The following is an 18141-nucleotide window of genomic DNA, read 5'->3' as shown; positions in this document are numbered from 1 at the left end:
CCACCGGTTTCCTCAGATACTTGAAGGTCTCGTTGTTGGAAACTTCCATATTGTGCAGTACGTTCCCAAAGTACTCAAGCTCATCGAAGTGCAGCTAAAAACAAAGATATTGAATGAAGAAAATAGACAACAAAAATGTAACTGGGATAATGTATTTTCTTATTTCCTTTATCAATCATATGTTCTTACATATCAATAGATTAGAGCAGCGATGTTCATGATGTTATGACGAATTGTTTGTATATGAAATGACATCCTCAGATAACATTGTGCAACAGAATCTTATATTTGCCTTTCATATACGTATACACGCGTTTTAGGAAGAGGGAAGGGACATACAACAACATATGTTGAAGTAGAATACCCACAAATGATAGATTTAATGGCAGCAAAGCGTTAAGTGTTTTAGCTATGACAATTATTTACTGACAACACTAGAATCATTATGATGTATACCTTTTGTTTTTCATTGAATAGTGAGCAAGAAAAGGCAATAACAATATTTTGCAAAAACTTATTCTAAAAACTTAAAAGAATTAATCTCATTTTATGATATCTTAGATTTAATAAAATACTGCGTAAGAAAATATGTCATACCATTTCATAATCTTCAGTTAATCTGGTGATGTTGTTGACAATGTAGTCATCGTAGGCAATAAACTGCTTCATAGCAGCTGCCTGTAGAGATAAAGTATATAATAATATATATAGTTTTTAGTTGGTATTCATATGATAAATGTCCCTGTTCGCATGCATAGCTGTTGGCAGTAGCAAAGTAAATAGTACCTAGTTAGTAGCTAGCATAATATTAAAGATTTCAAGAAAGAGGTTACTGCCTTTTGTGAATCTCTACGTTATAAACGAAAGTGATATAACAGATTACGATCGAAGAAAACATTTCTCGTAGTTGTCGTATAATCCAATATCTAAACATGTATCGAAACATGCGTAAAGGTGCGTTTTTATGAATGTTACATTTTGCAATTGTTTTACGTGTACTTAAAGATCAAATATCTTGGCTTTTCCATGACTGTAAGAAAGCTTTATTTCAAGATGTACCTTTTCTTCAGCAACAGCTCTGGTGGCATCGTCCATCCAATAGTTCTCATCAAGCAGTTCATTAAAGGCAATCCTAATGTTGTCGATCATTTCGACGGCCTGAAATAAAATAAAAAAGTTCTTATATACACACAAGAACACATCAATGATTCGTCAACCGAGATGGGCGCCGATACAACTTTCTGACCACCTTTGAAACCTTGACATCTTCACACTTAAACGTATATATTGCTGATAGACAATACTTCCCTTGCTATATTTCAGTATGGTGAAATATATTGTATTCGTAATGTTTCTCTTCCTTCTCCTGTCAAATCTTCAAAACACGGTATCTCCGTCGTTCCTGGACCGAATGACTTGAAATGTGGGACAAGGGTAGAGTAGGCCAAAACCCCCCGATGTTGTTGTTTTTTTCTTCATTTTTTTCATATCTGCCCCTAAACTGATTTTATTGAGTTTTTTGGCAATTTTTAGACCAAAACTGTATATTTTGGCCCCCTGTACCCTGGTATTACATTAGAATGACCTCAAATTTGGTACAAAGGTGCCTTGATCATATGCCCACATAAAGGCAATAACAGTTGTGGCAAACAGTACAACAAAACGCTTAATTTTGCGATTTTTTTTGGCCATTTTTTTTTACAAAAACAGTACATTTTTGGCTCCTGTACCCTGGTTTTACAACCAATGGAAAATACCTTTGCTTTGCTTTCTTCTTGGAAGAACTTCGGCAGGTAGAGGCGGCTGACGACAGTACCCATAACGCTGTTCACCACCGAGACGCAGGTCTCCCACCTTGAGGAAGGCTCGACACCGAAGATGTCCCTGTTGAACTTCTCACGGATCTCAAGGAACTCGGTTCCCAGGTTCCCTATTCTGTTCTGTACCATTCTCCAAATGATGTAGTTGGCGATGGTCCTTTGAAAAAAAGACATGAAAATCAATGTTTATTCTCTCATCTGTATGCCATAAAAATTAAAGGAGTTATTCGAGCAACTGGAAATGATTTATGAAACGGTCAGACGTTTCAGTCAGCATCCACTGTCCTTCGCCAGTGACACTGGAGAAATCTGGTTAAACAGCAGGTTTTATACCCTACCTATGAATTGATAGGCAAAGGAGACGAAGACAATTTGGGTAATCCAATTAAAACTAAAAGTAAGACGAAGTCAAGGCAAGATTGATGTAAATGAGTGAAATATGTAGGGTAAAGATGCTCTTCGGCCAGCTTTGTCAGTGTCATTGACGAAAGGCAATGGATATTATCTGGAAAATGTGACCGGTTCCTAAATTTCAACTGCTTTTTGACGTATCTTGTAACCTGGGTGTCTAACCCCCATCGACGTATTCTCTCATTTATAATCTAACACAATTAGTTCAGTATCATAGAATCATAGCTTAGTGTTTTCTGATCATTTTAAGGTATGATGTACTATAGTTCAGATGGGGCATCTGGGTTCTATGGCAAATTTGAATGTCTTCAACTTTGATTTAATTTATACAAATTAGGCAAAGTTAACAAGAAATTAGCATATATTGTGAAATCCTTGTCCTGAATGACGTTTCAACATGGATGATGTCACAAACGACAGGAAAGCGCTCGTGTTCACTATTGGCACTGAACATGTTGAACTGTAATGTCCACCTGTTCGTTTGTCCAAATCTAGTCTTTGCCAAAAAAAAACTTCATTGAAAAAGACTAGAATATTCCTCGATGAATATTAGACTTGGGAAGTTCAAAATTTGGGTAAAATCTTTGTGTTGGAAATTACACTTATTTGACTTGTTTTTGTTTTGTTTGTTTATTCAGTTTGCACATACAAAATGATAATAGATACAGAAGAGAATAAAATATAAAACAGGTGCAGGAGGAGGGAAAAAACCTTAACGGTTTATGCTGTGCCCTCCTCCTCTATGCTTATACAAAACGTATGATCAATGAAATCATAATTAACAAAGAAAGAACTAGCACATGTTAGAATAATGCAAAAGATGTACTTCCACAAGCATCCCTAACATCAGATTCATAATTGGCTATCTGAACCTGATCATCTAAATTTAGTTGATAAAGACGAAACGTCATTTTTTTCTATCATACTAAAGATTCCATATGATAAACAATGCATTGAAGACTACTTAGACTTACTTGTTGTCAGTTTCTTCAAGAAGAGGGCCAAGTTTCATGAAGAAGTCAGGGGCATAATTAAGGATGTCTTCGTCTCCTGTGATGGTCTCGTCCAGGCTGTATGCAGCATTGTTCACGTAGTCAACCCATGGGAACTATAGTAACGATGGAAAAGTGAAAGTATGATTATCGCACATTCGGTCCACAAGATTGGATTCCATGCGGTCGCACTAGCATTGGAATCTACGGAAAACTACCAAATAAGTTTTTGGTAGTATTCGATAATTTTCGGTATCTAGGGACCAATGTGAGCCACACATGATTGGCCATTGCAAGTTGATGAGATAGATTGATTGAGGCGATTAAAAGGAGTTAAATTGAGTTGGTGGTTTTCACTCGCTATGTTAAAGCAATAGCAATAAGTATATTGTCAGGAGTTGTCCTTGTAGCTCAACTGGTAGCAGCCTCACAGTTTTGTTTGTCGTCGACGGCTTTTAGTTTGTAACGTCTATTAAATGTAAATCATGAGAAGGGCACTGTGGTTGGTGCTGCACAATATTTTGGAAAATAAAATGGGGGTCTAGGAGGTGCATCGAGTACGTCAAAGGGTAGATCTAAAACCCTCTATACGAACCAAAATGTAGTTACCTCAAAGTAATCAGACATGTTGTACAGCTTCATCTTGTGGTACAGTGCTTCTGGGTCTCTTCGTTCAGAAGGAGGCGCAGTTATCTACAAAAAAACATTACACATAGATCAATCAAACAGAACCGTTACAACTAACATGTTATGTCATGTCCGTTAACTAATTAGGGGTGTCGACTACTGACAGCTAAACTTAAGAGTTCGGAAAGCCCAGACCTGTCAAAAATTCCTTCTTTTATCTTGTGTCTATGATTATGCAGATACACATGCAAATGATGTTGCAACTAGCATAATGTATTTCAAATGATTTCTACCAAAATTATCAAATCGTATGTGTGAAGGTCTTTTTCGTTTACAGATCGTCAAAAATATGCAAAATGACTTCAACATTTACATAAATTGTGCAAGGCGATGTAAACTTGTAGATTAATTGCACATCTTACAAGTACAAAACTCTCGTATTTCTGTACACATGTCTTTGTTACTTTATAGATAGATTAAGTTTTCGGTTACTTACGTTTGCCAGTTTTGTCTCAAAGTCCACCATATCAGTCATCTGTTGCACTACCGTGGCTCGGTCATTGTCTCCGCGCAGTTTTAAGGCGATATCAATGGAGTAATTCAAGTAACCATCGCGGTACTGAAAAAAAAATCAATACAAAAAAGTTATAGATTATTTAGTTTGACTTTATTGTTGATGGAAAATTTACCAAAACCATACAAACGACTTTGAAATTAGTTCGTAGATATGTACATGATACTAATCCATTACTGTAGACGTATCAAATATCAAACAGTTAAATGCTTTATGACTTTGTATATCTATATAACAAGAACTTGCAAAATTTATGAAAAATACAATAATCATATATGACTCACAAAGCTTAGGTCGGGGTTCAAGAAATATTGCCGACTGGACAATCCAAGATCAGCCTGGTCAAACTGTAAAAGACAAAGAACAAACATTCTTGATTATGGAACAGAGATTTTAAAACATTGTGCTGTAGTTTTGATAGATTTAACGATATATGCTGTCTATCTAATAGATAGGCATAGAAAAGCTCTGATAAGTCACAAACGTCGCAGATACATTATGATGAATGTCACATGATCTAAAAGGGCAAACGTGTGTCGGGGTTTCCTTACCAGTCTGATTATTCTTACGTATACTCAAACACATTCGTATATGACAGGTATTATGGATAATATCCTAAACATTGTTGAATGATATCATAGATGATTAAAGTTTAACTCTACTTACGGCAAGGATGTAGACGTTTGAGTCCTTGTCGTCAGCAGTGACGTACATGCTCATGAGCAAACTGTTGCTGTAGCGCATCAGCTTGGTCAGGGTGTCCAGACGGTCCCAGTTGTCCTCAGTCCAGGTATCGTTAACAACAGGCCAGCCGTTCAGATGGGTGATAAGGTCGGTCAGAGGCTTTTCTTTTTTGTCGTCTAGGAGTCCTGCAGACAATGCATAGTACAACTAGAAAGGCAACATTTGCAAGCAAATTGATCATGTTTACCTTCATGTAGGCTACTGCTTTGTCTAGTCTTACCAAAGCATATTCATGTAGATGGTGACCAGCCCTTTCAGCTCTGTCCTGCCACTTGCTACATTTAATTTGTCTGCTACCCACCCAGTAACCATAGCGACCTGGTCCAGGTCATTGATCATTGTTTAAACCGGAAGGAGGAAAATTGGAAGAAGAAGAAAGAACGGAGCAAGAAAGAAACAAACAAATATTAATCTGTAAATGTAAACGTAAAAATAAAACCAGAAATTTTTGATTATTCTTAATCTTCAAGCAATGTAAGCGAACTTGGATTGACTACATGTAAGCTACATATAAGATTTGGAACTGATACTGGTGAGCGTTTGATTGTTTTTATTCATGTCATTAATCGTCTCATTTTAAAACAACAACTAACGTTAATAGCTAGCTACATGTAGCTATAATTGTAAGCTGAAAACGTTCCTACCAACAAGTATGTAGCATGATAGTACATAGAACACTTTTTCTCACCTACGTCCATACAAGACCGATACAGAGTCCGTGCTTTCTCGACCACCTCCTCGCCCTTTTCAAGTGAAGTGTCTTCAATAACGTCTATTCGCAGAAAAAAGTCAATCGTAAGTTAACATACTTCAAAGTAACCACCTACCAACATTATTCTCTTTGTCACCTATTCCAGGGCAGTACTAAACGTTCAATCATAATGGTAATTTCATACTTGGTACAATTATTATTCTACAAAATGCACATTGTTACATATGACACCATACCTTCCTCAAGGTAGTATTGACTGTCCAATCATGAAAGTAATTTCATACTTGGCACAACTATTATACTACAAGTACAAAACATACATTGTCACGTCATCAAGAAAAAGCCATGAAAGTCTGACATGATGGAAGTCTCGTATATTCTCGTTTATTCTCGCGTTACCTCGCATGTTCGCGGTCAGGTCGTCCCGGAGCTGGTTGAAGGTGCCGAACCTTCCCGAGTCTGGAGGGATCTCGGTTTTGGCCAGCCAACCTCCGCATGCGTATTCGAAGAAGTTGTCACATGGGTCAATGGTGGGGTCCATATACTCTATCAGGCGAGCAGCTACATATACAGAAGATATCATGATATTTCATTCGTATATACGAAGGAATATGCCAACTTATATATAATCATATGCTACTATTAGGTATTTACACTCTAAGTTTAGCGCAAGTACTGACCGCCATCTTGGATAATTAAACCTATGAGTTCGGAAGGGATCTGTTTGCAAATGCGATAACGGTGATGTGATTACGTCTTATCTATGGTGTGAATGCAACCCGCCATGACTATGACGTCACGTGCAATCCCATCATACACCAGACTCTGTCGACATGTCAGGTTCACCTAAAAATATGGCGACGGTAGATATTGAAATGTAAAACTTTCGAGTCTTTGATGTACCAAAAAACAAACAAAACAATGTAAACATAGAAGAAAAACCCAGAAAACAATTAGGAGACAAAGTTCTAGCACAACATAGAGTAAAGAATAGAGAACTATTCTTTCTTTTAAATATGAATTAAAGTCCTAACCTGTACGTAGGCAGTCGGGTGTCAAACAAACTTCATCAGCTGAAAACGAAAATGTGACAAAATACGTAGATAAACAATATGCTTATATAATGATAATCGTAATATCTGGTGTATTTGCAGCCAGTAGGCACCCAATATTTGGGTAATGAGGCTGATATACATGTACTTGGTTGAGGTGCCTCCTCGAGTACGGGACCTCCGTTTGACCTCACTTCCGAAAAACGAATTATATCCAACATAAACTTCACCATCTCAACGTATTAGAATAAGTGTACCTGAATTTGTTTTAAATCCTGAAAATCGTCTACATTCCTTAAGAAAAAATAATAATCTAAACGTAAACATTATTTTCAAAATACTTTGACAAAACGAAGGCGTTTTAAAGTCTAACATATAACTCAGTTGATGACACTGAACAATATGAAATCCAGTGCAAAAATAGTAGTTCAGTTTACCTTTTGGGGGGACCGATGGGGTAGGTACTCCTACCTGGCCACCACTTTGTCCATTGTCTGTGGAATAGACACAAGGAACAAATATGCTACTTAAATTTCTACATTTTGTCGTTTGTAAACAATTAAGCAACATGGAAGTTGTAGCTATAGTCTCAGACAAAAATTCCATCCGCAATCTATTGCAGTGTAGGCAACTGTTAAGCCACGAAGAATACATTAAAAACTTGCAATTATTTCCTGACCGCTAGGTGGCGCAGGTGTCTTATACAGGTTTTTTATTTAACGTCATCTAAGCCATGTTGTTTTAAAATGTTAGTCTTTAAATACACGGATATGCTATATAATCCAATAATTTGGCGACATGCATATGATCACCGGGAGATTCAAATCATAATCATTATCTCGTCAATGAAAAGCCGGAATGTATAGCAAACACTTTTAGACCATCATGGCGAATTAGCATATTTACGAATCTAACTACGCATGCGCATATTTAAGGTGAAGGCCCCGACAGTTATTGTCTCGATTATACTTAATAGAAGTCCGAAAATATGTTTGTTTTCAGTTGATCAGTTTATAGACAAATATCCAGACCTGTTTTGCTTATCTGTCAGGGCTCTTCAACCCTTTGACCTGCGCATGCTTGTGGGAAATTTGAAAGGGCTTATATATCGCACGGGTAACGACGATAAAGTCCTTGACTTTTCTCAAGAATATCTTCGCTCAGAACAACTATACCACTTGAAAAAGACTCCGACATTTACACCCATTCAAGGACCTTGTAAATCGATCATTGCCTGACACTCAGATAACAATTAATTTATTATGAGAGCCATAAATGGGCATTCAGTGCCAGCCACTCAGTTCTACTTTTAAGGCTCCTTGTGTATTTTGCAAACACTCAAAAGTTTATAGCCTTAATATATCAAAGTTCAAGCAGCCATACTGGTAAGGCCATTAGAATCTTAGTAGCCAGCATGAGAAAGTTGGGTAAATTCTAAATTCATAATCCTGTTAGATTTATGCATTTTGCAGATGTTGTTGAGACATGTCTGTTACCATGGCGCTAGAGGTTGCAGTGAGGACTGGTTTAATTAGCGATAGAGAATCCTGAGCTCTTATTGGATGGGTTTACAAATTGATCAAGAATTCTGAGCTCCTATTGGACTGATTTTCAAAGTGATCAAGAATTCTTAGATCCTATTGGACTGATTTTCAAAGTGATCAAGAATTCTGAACTCCTATTGGACAGATTTTCAAAATGAATAAGAATCCTGTGTTCCAATTGGTACTTGGTGACTCTAGGAAATGGAACGGTTTTCTCGGTTTAGAGATGTATATGTCCACAAGCTCTTAAAGAATATAATATTACCCAATCAACCCCCAACAGCGAGACAACGTGTTATACAGCCTATAACATTGTTGATTTGGCACCTTTTATGTACACAAGCACCAAGTTTATAGTCAGAGCACAATGGTAAGTATTCAAGAAAACTGACAATTATTTACAAAAGTCAACACTGTACAACTTTTATTGTCAAGTCTTCTCTTCAGTATTTCTCTTGGTGGTCTACTTGCATATCGTTCAACGCCCCCTTTTAGAACAGCCGCGTTTTGTTAGTTAAACCTCTCAAACAGTTTGCAAAAGATAAGAGATAAACAACAATTACTTACCACGCTAACCCCACTACAAAGTTTTAAACGTACACAGGTAAACACAACCATGGTTTGCCATTTTACAATTACTATTTCAAAGATTCTCTTCCAAAACTTCATTCAAAGAATTTTCCAATGAGATCGATATGCGTCCCCAAAGCCTTGCTGTTCTTTGTGTGTGGTTGGGGTGTGGGTATAGCTTCGAATACAGTCCAGAGGTCATAGTTATCTTAATTACTCTTATCAATCATACATTCTATAAGTAAGCCCTCCAAAACTGACAATACCTCACAAATATGTTCATCTAGTATTAAAAACTCACTTTTTTATTTTACGGCACCTTTTTATCATATAAATGAGAGTATAAAATGTTGATAACCCCCTATTCGGGTGAGAAATATCGAATGAGGTCTCTCTGAGTGGGTCGATAAATATTAGTTGTCGGCACGTTATCACGATATGCCAGGTACAGGCAGGTCCCTTTGAGATAAGGCCATGTGACTGTGAGTGGTGTTATACACGTCGTGTGTTGGTAAACAAACTGAACTGTTCTGACTTCCAAGATGCGTAAAAACAACGAATAAGGGCGCGGTCACATAGGTATATAGGTCGTGCGATCGTCGTACGATCGATTGCTAACTTCGGGCATTTTGGAGGTCTCCTGCAAAGTTTAACTGTCTAGATACTACACAAAATGCTATCTTAGATCCTTGTCGGTGGTTGGTTCTATTACGTTCTGCTTGCAAATTCCATGGCATCTGAATCGTACGATGATCGTACGCTTGTGACCGCGCTCTTATAAACTCTCAAAAAACGTGACTGTCCACCGTTTGAAGAACAGCTTCAGTCCTTTGAAAAAGGCTTTGCTAATTGGATAGTTTATGTGTTTTGATGGAATCTTACAATTGTTTATTGAGTTGCGTATTTCAGGCGTGGTAAATATGTTAAAGACGTGTTACCTGACATATTGGCAAGTTATACTAAACACATCATTAGCTTATCAGAAACCGTTATCGTTGTATGTTTACAAGGATGTTGATATACAGAATAGCAATTTTTCTCCTCAATACTTCATCAACACGAAATATGATCTTTAAGCACAAATAACGCATTTGTAAAGTATACGTAAAGAACGCTTTCATGAAAAAAGAAGGCCCGTGTTTGGGGATCGAGAGCCACACCTTGAACATGTAAAAGAGCCCACTGCCCTTATAAAAAAAGTGAAGTGGTCCTTCCAGGTGTGAGTGGTTCAAAACCTACAGTCCTATGGCCGAACCTGGGGCAATTACTGTCGTATTGAGGTCACTAACTGCTGTATACAAGCTGCAATTCATTAGAGACCCTTGCGATTTAGCCCCGCCTATTGTAAGCTCCTCACAATTCAGCCCCTGGCTGCGAAGAGAGAGCAGTTTGTCCCACCAATAAAAATAGAATTTACATAAAGCCTGGATTTCGTCCAATAAATGACGTACAACAAATACGTAATGTTCAAAGGTTGGAGACTCCACCCATATGAAGCAAATAGTAACATTTTAGACAAAACAAACTTTCTATTGACTGATCCTTAATAGGTTTTCAAACAGTGGAAACTCGGCAAGATAGCTATGGGACCTGGAGATTTTGCTATGCACGGACAAATTTGCAAAGTCATCCAATAGACCTTTTTCCATATACGGCGGCCATGTCGGATTTCTTGGGGTCATGTGGGGTCATGCAGCAAAATGAGACTGCAGTTTGGCATGCATTCTCCCATGCAGCATGTATTGCAGACGTTACTTACTATACTTTCTCCGGGTGTAAATTTCGCCCAAGAAAAAACAACAGGTGTAAACTTCACCCAACTTAGAAGAACAATCATGTACAAGTAATAACCAACAAAACAAATTTTAAAAAATGCCGTCGGAAACCTATCCCAGAATTTAGAGATTATCAATGAACATTGCCAGACCATCCTTGCAAAAAGAACGTCTTTTTTTTTTTGCTTGTTTTTGCATCACCGGTAAACCACATCTAGGCATAGCACACAGATTGTGCACAGAAGTTACAAGCTGAGTAAGACCGGATCGTAAGGTTTGATCCACCCACACTAGGATAGAACCCTTTTCAGTGTAGTGGAAACTTTCATGCAATCACGCTGTTGCTCCGATCCATCCTAACTTCCCATCCCTAACCGTATCTAGGTACGTAACTTTACCCCAAGGACACAGCTTGTGCGGCCTGCTATGGATTCGAACCCAGAACCATCAAACCTGACCTTGACCTTGCTACCTCTTCACAACAACGTTAACAACATACAAAAGAATTGATAAAGCCTTTTTTTTTTCTTTCAATGTTCCTTTTTTTTTCTTTTTACCTAACATTTTTCCGACCTCCAGCTCACCCCTCTTGGTAAATAATACAGGTGTGCTGTGTCAATATGACAGCTTAGCAACCCTAAACTCCTCAAACAATTTATAGGGAAGGGAATCCAAACTTGTCAATACTAGTAGCTTTTTGAAATCCCTTGTGTGTTTGCTACACACCACATATTGAATCGCAAGCCCCGTAACCAAATTCACGACGTATATTTGTGGTGGCATATTGTTGGTAGTAGACATATCAAACAAGAAATTCTTAACGTTACATAATACTGTAAATGTATTTAACTTCGCGGTAGAGGGAAAATGGAATGTTAGCGGTAATTTGGGGTTCGCGGTAGCGCCAAATCCCATAGACTGTAGTCAAAAATTATAATGGGAAAACGTTCGCGGTGGTTTTAAGTTCGCTCGGAATTGGCCACCGCGAAAACCATAAAACTACCGCAAACATAAGACAAACGCGAACCTTTCTGAATTTACAGTACTGTACGCCAAAATAATGTAATGACGAAATAATTTGTATATACATTTTGTATAATGATATAATCCGACTACATAGTAGTAACTGTGACGTCGTATATACTTGCTTCAAGAAGACGAAATAGACAAGTAACTGATAGATGTAATGATAGCATTACATCTATCAGATGTTATTACTAGTTATAAGCCAATTTTGTTTTGTCTCTCTTAGTGACACAGTAACGATTCTTTAAAGAAATGTTTCATGTAACGTTACTGTATATTAAGCATTTCGGCCCATATGGACAAGAACGTGCAAATAATGTAAAAATCCTTGTCGTTCACATTGTAAAAATTTGAAACATATGATGGTATCAAATACTTAGCCTCCAAGCAGATACGGAAAGGCAAAATCTTGACGTTTCTTAAGCAGTGATCCTTCACGAGCGGGAACACTCGACCCTAAGAAACCTTCTGATTTTGCCTATCCACGGCTGTAAAGGTGTCAATACATACCGGCTTTCTTCACGTGTGTCCCAATGTCCAGTACTTGCCATGCTGTAAAAAAGGACAAATATATATAAAAATATGCCATTTAAGCACACGTAAATCATTTGTAATGTATGCTTTCATAACCTTTTAGGCATAAGATTTCGTGCAGTAATAAGAAATTGGCTAATTGATATGAATTGTCAATTGCTAGCTATAAGAAACTCACCCGCTCTGTCTTTTCAAAAAGTGCACGAAATATACCATTTAAGCACACGTATGTAAAGTAGGTGTAAAGTATACTTCCATGACAAGAAAACAAATTCTTTACGCATGTTTTGATATCTTCGTGTAGTAATAAAGCATTGGCTTATCAGTAACGATTGTCAAATTCTAGCTATAAGAAACTCGTCCGCAACACAGAATATACCATTTAAGCACATGTAAAGTATGTGTAAAGTATACTTTCATTACAACAAAACGCATCCTTTGCACATGTTTTAAAACTTTCGTTTTAGTAATGGGCATTAGTTCATTGATGACGATCGTCATTTGCCAGCTATACGAAACTCGTCTACTTTAAATAATTTTGCCGTTGGCACTGCGAAGGTCAAGGTCACTGTTATATGTTTTTATAAATGATCGGTATTGAATAACAATGTTTACATATGTATGGTATTTCGGGCTCGAAAATCCTAATCAGGAATGCTTTGATATTAAAATAACTTTGCGAAGAAAGAGCCTTACTTAACCTCAGAAAGGCCAACAATGATAATAGGGTTTCAAACGATTTCCAGAAGCGTTAGAATAGAAATAAGCATATATATTTATAAATGAGTATAGAAAGATGAAAAGTATGATAGATAGATACATAGAATGATAGATAAATAGATTAATAGATGAATAAATAGATACATGCGTAGATAGATACACTGTTATTGTCATAATATGTTGGCAAAATACAGAAGATAATAACAAAATCTAACATTTTTTAAATTAGTTATCTGGAAAAAGTAGTATATGGTACACAAGAGATCGAAATTTGTCTCAATAATAATGAAAGGAAACATTCAAAGTGCACTGATTTCTGAATATAGTGTAGTGTTATACAAAGATGTTGGGGGCAAAAGTTAGTTATTGATTAAAATTGTTTAGCTTTCCAAGGTGTGACAGTCTATTTAATCTTATGGTAGAAACACAAATATGCTGTCAAGCTAGCTGACGCAACAAGCCCTTGTAGTCATGTTTACAGAATGTTTGTTAGGGTCTACCACACATACACACACGAAATTGGATCTTGAAGGACAATCAAATGATCTGTAAAGCCTTCGTAAATCCTTCGTGAAGCTTACATTAATTGTTCATAAAAAAACCGCAACTTTCAAGCATCCTTAAAGATTTATTTTTCTTACAGCGTATGTTTTCTAAATACATTTTGGCACCTAAAGGTGCCTGTCTTTTTATCAGTTCGATAATAGACTGCAATTGTTTTTTTACTTAGCATTTACCCATTGCACTACCTTTGTATTTAAACAGGTGCTAACATGTTACAAAGTAAAGACTTTGTTAAGGTTGCCATATATACATAGACGTGGGTTCCTTTGGAATGTCTTTGTTTGATATGTTCAATGTAAACAATGAGAATGGTTTCATATAGATATACTCACTCATTGCAGCAACTATTGCAACTATGGCTAGCTGTAGCAACATCAAGAACGCGAAGTAGAACTTTACACCACATGACGTCCGTGGTTTCTTCATTGCGTATCCCTGTAGTTAGAATAGTAAAAAGAAAAGAAGAAAACATTTTTCTATCTCATATATACATTTGTGAAGGTTAGACATCCAGGTAAGCAATATCCGTATACAATTTTAATTCTGCAACTGGATAAAATGGAGATCTACTTTTGAACATTTCGAGTGACATTCATCTCTCTTCTTCAGTGTCACTGGATAGAATGAAGAGGCAGAAATAATTCAATACCCGCACATCTAACTAGAACAAACCGATTGAATAGCTCCGATATACTTGATAGGGATGTCCCCGTAGCTCAACTGGTGGCAGCCTCACAGTTGAGGCCCTAGTTAAGAATAGTTAGTATAAACTGTTCGACCTTGCATAGGGTATTTCGGTTGGGACTGCACCCATCGTTCAGAAGTGGAGTAAAATTAATCTCCAAGCAGATCCACGGTGGCGTAATATAGTACTGTATCAAACCCAAACCATCCGGTGCCCATTCGACTCCCTTTGGCCAGCTATACTCCTTGGCCAGCTTTGATACTATCTTGTGGCACCGTAGGATCTGCTGGGAGATTAGAGTAAAATTGGGGGTCCGGTGTTCGAGGAGGGTGGGTGCCTAGAGCACGTTTTAAGATGAATGGCTAGCAACCCCCTACCTGTAAAATGTACCCTCCTACTGAAATAGCAAGGACACTTGCCACACTATATGCCACTAGACCCTAGATTATTCCGAACGAACCCCCAAAAAACACATACTTGATAAGGGACTTCCACCGCTGGCATATACGATAAGACTGTATATCAGTATTGGTATCCGGCTGTGGCGAATCCATACATAACAGCGTTTCCTTGAGCTTACTTGTATTTGTACATTTGCAAGTTCCTGTCCGTTCTAAGACTAATTGCATGTAAATAGACTTGGGAAACATACATTCGGTACCTTAGCGACATATGTGACATAGAATTCATAGTAGCAAGGATGTTATTTGAATTCTAGTACTAGCCTTGGCTATAACTACACAAGCGGAGTTAACGTCTTGTTTAGAAACAGGGGAAGGGAAAACTTCCCCTTTTTCTTATAATTTGCGGGTTCTCCAATTTTGAGGGCAAATCAACGTAAATTTCTGGAAACAATTCGCGTCTTTCGTCACATGGCTAGATAGGCGAGTGAAAATATTAATATTTACAAAATTTTCTTTCGCATAATGCAAAGCTCAAACCAACATGAACGCGTACGGTATCTTTAGGTACAGAGTTGCACACGTTTGAACCAACCTGGTGACTGTTTGGAGAGATTGGCGCAGAGAATTGCATAGAAACTATCGTCCTTGTAGTCTTGTCGCTTTGCTATACATTTTGGAGAGTGTCGAATGATCGCTACACTGTGGTTGTATGTAACACTGCACATTTGGTCTCTGCGTGCTACAACGTTCTACGTAAGGGGCCGCTATGATCTTTGTGTCTGTTTTCATTTTTCACTATTTCTGAATTGTAATTATAGATCCCTTCAAAAGTATTTGATATAACATATAAGGAGGCACTGTTACAGTATTAAGCCAAAGGCGCTGGTATTTGGATGCCAAGCGAGCAAGATAGACATCATCAACAAAGAAGCGAAGCCAAAACATCTACGGTGATAGAGGGGTAAAAATATGCCCCTATCTTAAAGGTGGTATCTCACTGCACTCGGGGCACCGGTGGGGCACTGCGGGGTTCGTTCACTGTGGCACTGTTGTTTTATTTTCGATCATTTTTCTATGATTTAGATATTCTCACCTTATATATTGCGTAATACGTAAAGGTATGACTTAAAACACAACAAAATACACGAAACGTAAGAAAACCCGTTCTTTCGAACCCCGCAGTGTAAAGAAATACGTCTCTCAAACAAACAATTGACATGATCGTGCCAGTTACATAGAAATACCATATGGTAACTACTGTAAATCGGTATATGTTCGCTGGGATTAAATTTCGCAGTTGGAAGAAAGTTTGAGTGTTTGTGGTTGGTTTAAGTTCGTGATTAAAACTTTCATGCAGAGTGTTTCTGTAAAGTTGTGAAATGTTCGCGGTCGTTTTCATTCAGATAGCGATGAATGTGAAAAAAATATAAAACCGCCGATAATATTTACTATTCTACAGTACATCATTTGCATAACTTGCTAAGTTTTAGTCTCAGATATCATTGAAAAAACAGCTGTAGTTCTTTAAAAAAATTCACACTGACTGCTTATCAATTAAACACGTTTAGTGACGTACTAGTGCAAGGTTTACCTAGTGCATGTTGCCCTGTGAGCGTATAAACATAGTACGTTGAAATCCTGAGTCTGCATTTTCAAAGAGTTAGACTTTGTTAAAGTCAATATCTAGAGTTCCTCTGTTTCTAGCATTCGTTGCTATTACTATAACCGTGAAAAATATATTATTTTCGAATGATAGAGACAGCTTTAGACCTATATCTTCTATTTTGCCGAGTCTGATTATATAACCAGAGTGGTAAAACTAAATGTTGAGCGGAGAACTGTATTTTCAAAGTGTTAGACTTTGTAAAAATTGATAAATATAGTTCTAATGTTTCTGGTATTTGCTGCGATTATAATAGTCGGGATGAATATATTCTTTTCGAACAACAGAGAATGGCTTTAGACCTATCTTCCATTTTCTGAGTCTGGCTATATAAGAAGAGTGGAAGAACTAATTCTTGAGCGGAGAATTGCGTTTTCAAAGTGTTAGACTTTCTCAAAAATAATACCGTAATGTTCTACTGTTTCTTGCATTCGTTGCATTTACAATATAGTCGGGATGAATAAATTCTTTTCGAATGATAGAGAACAACTTTAGCCATATCTCCCATTTTGCTGACTCTGATGATATAACCAGAGTGGTAGAACTACTTTTAGAGCGAAGAATCTTTTTGTATCAAGGGCGGTACCATGAAAGGGGTAGATCGTATAAGGATGAAACATTTTGTTTACCTCTTCCATCATCATGTTGGTCGTAGACTCCGTAACGTTCATCGACTTCATATCTCCTCCAAAACGAACCTCGACTGGTTCCTACGCAGCCTGGAAAAAAAGAGAGAGACGGAGAGAGACAGAAGAGAACTTTGTACCGGATTGTTTGACTCGATTATGTACCGGGCACGCCCGTTGGTTCAACAGGACACACGCGTCACCTTTATCGTGCTAGGGAGCTGTCAATCATCCCCCGTGGCAACCCGGTAGAATGTGTGTGTGTGGTTATGTACGTCAGGATTGATGACGTCAGGTCACGTGATGCAACATGTAAGCTGTAAACATACCTGAAGGGGTCTGCTTGTCTTTTCCCGTCAAGCGTAGCGAGCTATCTTAATCCATGTTAATCTTATAGGCTTTAGATTAACTAATCCACGTGTATTGAGTCATCAGTAGATTATTCTTGAAGGGTGATTAGTTGGTTTAACGCTACTTAACCTTTATCCGCCGGGTAACCTATATCCGTTGTGTTTAAAACACGGTATTTAGGGCTATCAAGTTGGCAGACGATTGTTTGAAACTGTAATAGCAACTGTAAATATTGCTATTTGAAGCCACCGTCCTTAGACTTGATCATCCCTAAATACCGTGTTTTTTAAAACAACGGATATAGGTTACCTTGCAGATAAAAGTCACCTAGTGTTAATTCTACATGCTCATTATCATAAATTGAAGTTCATACCTTTGAGTAAATACTGCGTATTGCGTAGCCGAACACCAGATTGCGTTTACAAAAGAATATACTTGACAATTTACCGTTAAAAGTTGCCGGCCATTTTAGATTTGGATTTATAAATTTGCGGTTTTCCTTAGCTACCGTTCGGCGCTGCTTGGATCCAGTTCAATACTGAAAAAGGCATCTTGGTTGGGGTTGCACCTGTCCTTCGGAAGGGACGTAAAATGGGGATTACATGTTTGAGGAGGTGCCAGAGCAAACCGATAGAGGGCCCAAACATACATCAGTTCTTCCTTATATCACTAAAAAATCAAGACCATACAATTTCCAGGTCAAAAGATACAAAAAATGGAAGTTCTGTTCCAGTACGAAGATCACAT

The 18141-nt window shown here is 37.6% G+C and overlaps 1 protein-coding gene across 1 annotated transcript in view; it reads right to left on the bottom strand.

Annotated features, from left to right (window-relative positions):
• Window positions 1-17216, bottom strand: part of LOC118405047 (neprilysin-like) — a 22917-nt gene extending 5701 nt beyond the window's left edge. The window contains exons 1-16 of the mRNA XM_035804448.1: window positions 17047-17216; window positions 13998-14100; window positions 12358-12399; window positions 7370-7426; window positions 6915-6953; window positions 6280-6441; window positions 5857-5940; window positions 5091-5293; window positions 4709-4771; window positions 4347-4469; window positions 3833-3916; window positions 3206-3339; window positions 1758-1977; window positions 1060-1158; window positions 598-678; window positions 5-94 (exon numbers count right to left, since the gene is read on the bottom strand). Coding sequence (XP_035660341.1) covers window positions 5-94; window positions 598-678; window positions 1060-1158; window positions 1758-1977; window positions 3206-3339; window positions 3833-3916; window positions 4347-4469; window positions 4709-4771; window positions 5091-5293; window positions 5857-5940; window positions 6280-6441; window positions 6915-6953; window positions 7370-7426; window positions 12358-12399; window positions 13998-14100; window positions 17047-17097 — 1635 coding nt within the window. The 5' untranslated portion in view covers window positions 17098-17216. The remainder of the gene's footprint in view (window positions 1-4; window positions 95-597; window positions 679-1059; window positions 1159-1757; window positions 1978-3205; window positions 3340-3832; window positions 3917-4346; window positions 4470-4708; window positions 4772-5090; window positions 5294-5856; window positions 5941-6279; window positions 6442-6914; window positions 6954-7369; window positions 7427-12357; window positions 12400-13997; window positions 14101-17046) is intronic.
• Between the last annotated feature and the right edge of the window lie 925 nt (window positions 17217-18141).

The sequence above is a fragment of the Branchiostoma floridae genome, chromosome 17 (genome assembly GCF_000003815.2).
Source record: "Branchiostoma floridae strain S238N-H82 chromosome 17, Bfl_VNyyK, whole genome shotgun sequence".
NCBI classification, from domain to species: domain Eukaryota; kingdom Metazoa; phylum Chordata; class Leptocardii; order Amphioxiformes; family Branchiostomatidae; genus Branchiostoma; species Branchiostoma floridae.
Note: the sequence above shows the minus strand (reverse complement) of the source record. Positions and strands in the feature narration are given on the sequence as shown.